Source organism: Cervus elaphus, chromosome 1 (genome assembly GCF_910594005.1).
Source record: "Cervus elaphus chromosome 1, mCerEla1.1, whole genome shotgun sequence".
In the NCBI taxonomy this organism is placed as follows: domain Eukaryota; kingdom Metazoa; phylum Chordata; class Mammalia; order Artiodactyla; family Cervidae; genus Cervus; species Cervus elaphus.
Window position 1 is genome coordinate 95,723,853 of NC_057815.1, and position 5,135 is coordinate 95,728,987.

The following is a 5,135-nucleotide window of genomic DNA, read 5'->3' on the forward strand; positions in this document are numbered from 1 at the left end:
TCACCGTGACCATCTTGGATGATTGCAGGAGCTTCTGAGCCCATCGGTCCGGGGTGACCCTCTGGAATGGATATTTACAGAACCAGACAGGTTGACTCTGTGTGGAGGACAGGCATTTGAACTCCTGGTCTAAGCTGAATGAATGTTCATGGGACTATGGATGAATGAATGAGTCAATAGCGATGGTAAATGAATACAGGGATAGATGCATGGATGAATTACAGTCCACCTCTGTGGGTAAATGAACAGAGGGACAGACGAATGAATGAGTCAATCAGTTCAGTTCAGTTGCTCAGTCGTGTCTAACTCTTTGATACCCCATGGGCCGCAGCACGCCAGGCCTCCCTGTTCATCACCAACTCCCAGAGTTTACTCAGACTCATGTCCATTGAGCCGGTGAGTCAGTAGCGACAGTAAATGAACACAGGGATAGATGAATGGATGAACTGCAGTCCACCTCTGTGGGAAGAAGGGTTGGCATGTCCCCCAGACCTGTGCTCTGGACTGCAGCACGTGTGCCCACGTGTTCCACGCTTCCCAGGCCCAGAGGCGCAGCTGCTCCCGCCTCTCTGCTTTCTTGGTTTTCCCTGACCTCACCCTGTGCCCCCCGGTTTCCCATTCGACTCCTTTCTGCCCCCTTTCTTCCCACGGCTCCCCTCAGCCTCCTCAGCCCACCTCCCAGAAGAACATTTGCAACCTGGGGTTCCTTTCCTCCCAAGGCACCCATGTGAGAAAAAGCTTCAGACACAGTAGTTACACACACACACACACACACACAGAAAGATTTATTTTTCATGAACCGCAGTGACTAACAGGGTCAAAAAATAGCACAGACATTCCAAAGAAGGGGCGCGCGGAGCAGCGGCTGCCTCCTCCACCATCTGTCCAGGACCACCGATGGGGCCTCAGAGGAGGCCGCTCCTCCCTTCTGGAAGCTTCCTCCAGCCTCGCCTGGATGCTCTGGGGACAGCCCTGGGCTGAGAACATGAGTCTGTGAAGACCCTGGCTGGAGATGGAAGGAGTGAGCTGAGAGAAGCCCGTTCCATCCACCCCGCGCTCTGCCTCTGGAGCTGGCTCCATTCCAGCCAAGGTCAGCACATCCACTGACATCAAGCTGGCTTCTTCCTGCCCCCGCGGCTCCTGTCTTGTCCTTTACGATCTGCGTCCTCCAAGAACAAAACCCGGAATACACACGCCGCGCCCTGGGCCCACAAAGGCCCCGCCAGCATCTCCATCCTCGAGGCCTCCATCCTCTGGCGCTGTGGCTGTCCTGTCTGCCCCAGCACCCGGCCCCAGCCCCCCAACCCAGCAGGAGGGGCCACGGGGGTCCCACCCTGATGGGGAGGTCAGCAAAAACCCACCCAGGGTTTTCCACCCCAGGCAGCCACCGCCCCCCACCCCCACCAGGAAGAGGGCCACTGACCCTGGAAAAACAAAGGGTGCTGAAGAAAATGCTTATAAATTCAAAACAAGGTTGGCAGGCGTGGGAAAGGAGTCAAGGGAACCTCTGAAGCTCTCTCCCATCTCCCCCTTGGAACCAGGGACTGTGGCAGAGGGACCCAGGTTCCAGGACTTCTTTAAGCTTTGCACGCCAGCTGCCTTGAGGAGGGATTCCCTACAGGGAGCCTGGGTGCACACTCACACTTCTCTCTTAACGCACGGACCAGCCGTCAGAGCCCCCCAAACCAGTGGGGGTGGACTCATTCTAAATTGCCTCCGATGTCCCTTCTTCCCTCAAGGATACTGTGTGAAGAGCAGAGATGTGCAGAGCAGGGGGTGTTCATCCAAGGGACAAGTGACCCAGGCACCCAGCTCTTCAGGTTACGCCCATCCTTGTTGACACACGTGCACACACACAAAGCGGGCGTCCCCCCCCCCCGCCCCATCAAAGGGACCCTTGGCAGCCACTCAGGACAGCGCCCAAGAAGAATGTCCTGGGGATGTCGGATGGAGAGACAGGGAGAGGCCGGCTGCTCACCGGTCTGGAGGAGGTTGGAGATGAGGATTTGGGGAGGGGGCCCGAGCAGCCTTTAGACCAAACGCGGATGCCCCGTCTTTCTCCTTTCCGCTTCCCAACTCCCCGCTCATACCGTGAAACCAAGGAGCCTGCTGCTGCACCAACCCCACTGCCTTCCCGTCCCTGCGGAAAACAGAGGATGAATAAAAGGGGCTAAGGACACATGTAGAAAGAGTGTCTAGTCAGTGGGCTGCAAGAAGGGAGGCCCCCTTCACGCATCGCTCGACCTCCAGGGCCTGAAATGCTCGTGAACCCATCCAAGCTGGAGTGAAGCTCTGGAGCTCACAGCTGCAGAGTCAGGAGCTGCAACTTTGCTGACATCCAGCCATTCTCAGCCAGGTCCATTCCCTCCCCGGGGCCTCAGGGACAAAGAGCCTGAACCGGGCAGTGTGTCTGCAAGCTTCAGACGCCTTAACCCTTAGGGCCCCTTCAGAACAAGGAGGTAAAAAGAGAGAGACAGAGGGGGGAGGCGGAGGAGCCGTGGGGGAGGATGTGGGAGCCAAAAGGTAAGGATTCAGAGGAGAAATTGCACTTGGTGGGGGCGGGGAGGGGAACAGAAGGAGGAAAAGGGGGCGAAAACCAAAAGGAAACGGTGGGGGAAGCTGGAGATCAGGAAGACGCTGGGGGGAAATGAACTTTGATGGAGCCGGGAGGCACACCATTTCAGTTTCAGGGGCGGGGAGGGGAGGGGGGGGATGGAATGAACTTTGGTGGAGCCGGGGCGCACATCATTTCAGTTTCAGGGGCCGGGGAGGGGAAGGGGGTGATGGAATGAACTTTGATGGAGCCGGGGCGCACATCATTTCAGTTTCAGGGGGCGGGGAGGGGAGGTGGGGGATGGAATGAACTTTGATGGAGCCGGGGCGCACATCATTTCAGTTTCAGGGGGCGGGGAGGGGAGGGGGGGGATGGAACGAACTTTGATGGAGCCGGGGCGCACATCATTTCAGTTTCAGGGGCCGGGGAGGGGAGGAGGGTGATGGAATGAACTTTGATGGAGCCGGGGCGCACATCATTTCAGTTTCTCGGTTTTATCCGCACGGAGAGAAACTGAGGCTGGGAGGATTTCAGAGCCGGGCAAGGTCAGTCTCGCGGAGACTGAGTGGCGGAGCGCGGGGTCTGCGGGCTTCCATCTCTTTCCCTCTAAAATCACAAACCTCTGAAGAAGCACTTCCCCGGGGGAAAGCAGGACAAGACCGACGCGGGGAGGAGAGAGGAGTGGAGGGCACGAGAGAAGGGGCGCCCCCGCCCCCTCGCCAGCTCCCCGCCCTTCAGACAGCAAGGGGCCCCGGGCCCGGGCGGGGGCACCCCGGCCCTAGTCCACCACGAGGGTCTCCTGGCTGTAGGGGATGGACTTCTCCGGCGTCGGCTCCCCGCCCTTCCCCGCGCCGCCCGGCCCGGGGCCCTGGCTCTGCCCCGACGACGCCGAGGAGGAGGAGCTGGCCGACTTGTCCCCGCCGCCGCCGCCGCCCCGGCCGCCGCCACCGCCGCCGCCGCCGCCCGCGCGCCAGGCGCCGCCGCAGCCCCGGCGGCCCCAGCAGAGCACCGAGGCGCAGGCCTGGCGGAAGCGGGGGTCGAAGAAGGCGTAGAGGAAGGGGTTGAGGCAGCTGTTGACGTAGCTGACGCAGGTGCAGTAGGGGAAGACGTTCATGAGGAAGAGGTCGAAGGCGCAGGGCCAGCGCAGCAGGCTGCCCAGCACGTAGAGCGTCTTCACCAGGTGGTAAGGCAGCCAGCACAGCGCGAAGGTGAGCACCAGCACCGCGATGATGGCCAGCAGCCGCCGGCGCTTGCGCAGGCCCCGCGCGCGCTCCTTGCCGAAGTGGCCGGCCACCGTGCGGCCGATGCAGAAGTAGCAGGTCAGCATGACGGCGAAGGGCCCCGCGAAGCCCAGCGCGGTGGACGAGACGCCCAGGCCCACCTCCCAGGCCCACTCGGCGTCGGGGCCGGCCACCAGTGAGTAGTCCATGTAGCACTGCACCCTGGTGGCGTTCTCCGCCTGCAGCACGGCGCCCGTGGCGCGGAAGACCAGCACGGGCAGGGCCAGCAGGCCGGCCAGCGCCCACAGGCCGCCCGTGGCCAGGGCGCCGCCGACCCGCGGCCGCAGCCGGGCGTTGGCCACCGGCCTCACGATGGCCAGGTAGCGGTCCAGGCTGAGGCCGGTGAGGCAGAAGACGCTGGCGTACATGTTGACGAAGATGAGATAGCTGCTGAGCTTGCAGGCGAAGGCCCCGAAGGGCCAGTCGTAGTCCCGGTAGGTGTAGGTGGCCCAGAGCGGCAGGGTCACCACGAAGGTGAGGTCGGCCACCGCCAGGCTGGCGATGAAGACGTCGGCCGCCCGCCGCCGGTCGCGGCCGCTGCGGAAGACGGTCCAGAGCACCAGGCCGTTGCCCGCCGTGCCCAGGACGAAGACCACCATGTAGATGGCGGGGATGAGGGCGCCGGAGGGCGGCCAGTCGGCGTACTCACACTCAGACTGGTTGTCCGCCCCATAGTAGCCGTCGTACTCGCCACCGTCTTCCATGCTGCGGCGCGCAGAGGTCAGCCGGGCTCCCACCCCGGGGTACCGGGCTCAGCCAAGCACCCTGAGCTCCGGCTGGCAGCCTCGGGGAGGCGAGCCGGCAGGGCCGGAGGTGTCCAGCGCTTCTCGCGGCGGCCGCAGCAGCTCCCAGGACCCGGGAGGAGGAGGCCTGGCTCCTGCAGGCTTCCCTCCAGCGGCCCCAGCCTCTGCTCAGACACTTCCTCGCGCCCTCCTGAGCCTCTCTCTCCTCCTTGGCTGTTCCGCCCTCCTCCCACCTCCAGACCAGCCCCTCACTTGGGAGTCTTAGGATCCTGAAGTTACAGCCCACTTTTTTTTTTCTTTTCTTGTCACTGGGCAAGTGGACCAAATTGACCCCTGCCGTGCTGGGCAGGATGTTATCTGTGGTTTGCAGCCTGCTCTGCGCCTGACCCAGCCTCTGTCTCTCTCTCCCTCTCTCTCTGGATTCCTCTGGGTGTTTGCAGAACCTCTCATCAGGCCTCTGCTCCCAAACCCCCCCTCCCCCGTTCTCACCCCCTCCCAGCCCCTCTAAATGGGGCAAATTATGCAGATTGAAAGCCAGCCTGAGCTGGAGCTGGGAGG

The 5,135-nt window shown here is 62.2% G+C and overlaps 1 protein-coding gene across 1 annotated transcript; it reads right to left on the reverse strand.

The window, feature by feature from the left end:
• Positions 1 to 763: 763 nt before the first annotated feature.
• Positions 764 to 4,827, reverse strand: APLNR (apelin receptor). The gene has a single exon (XM_043913715.1). The coding sequence runs from the start codon at positions 4,536 to 4,538 to the stop codon at positions 3,333 to 3,335; it is 1,206 nt and encodes a 401-aa protein (XP_043769650.1). The 5' UTR covers positions 4,539 to 4,827; the 3' UTR covers positions 764 to 3,332.
• Between the last annotated feature and the right edge of the window lie 308 nt (positions 4,828 to 5,135).

Bases quoted from the DNA above. Each gene is read 5' to 3' on its own strand.
- APLNR (XM_043913715.1), bottom strand. From the start codon at position 4,538: ATGGAAGACGGTGGCGAGTACGACGGCTACTATGGGGCGGACAACCAG.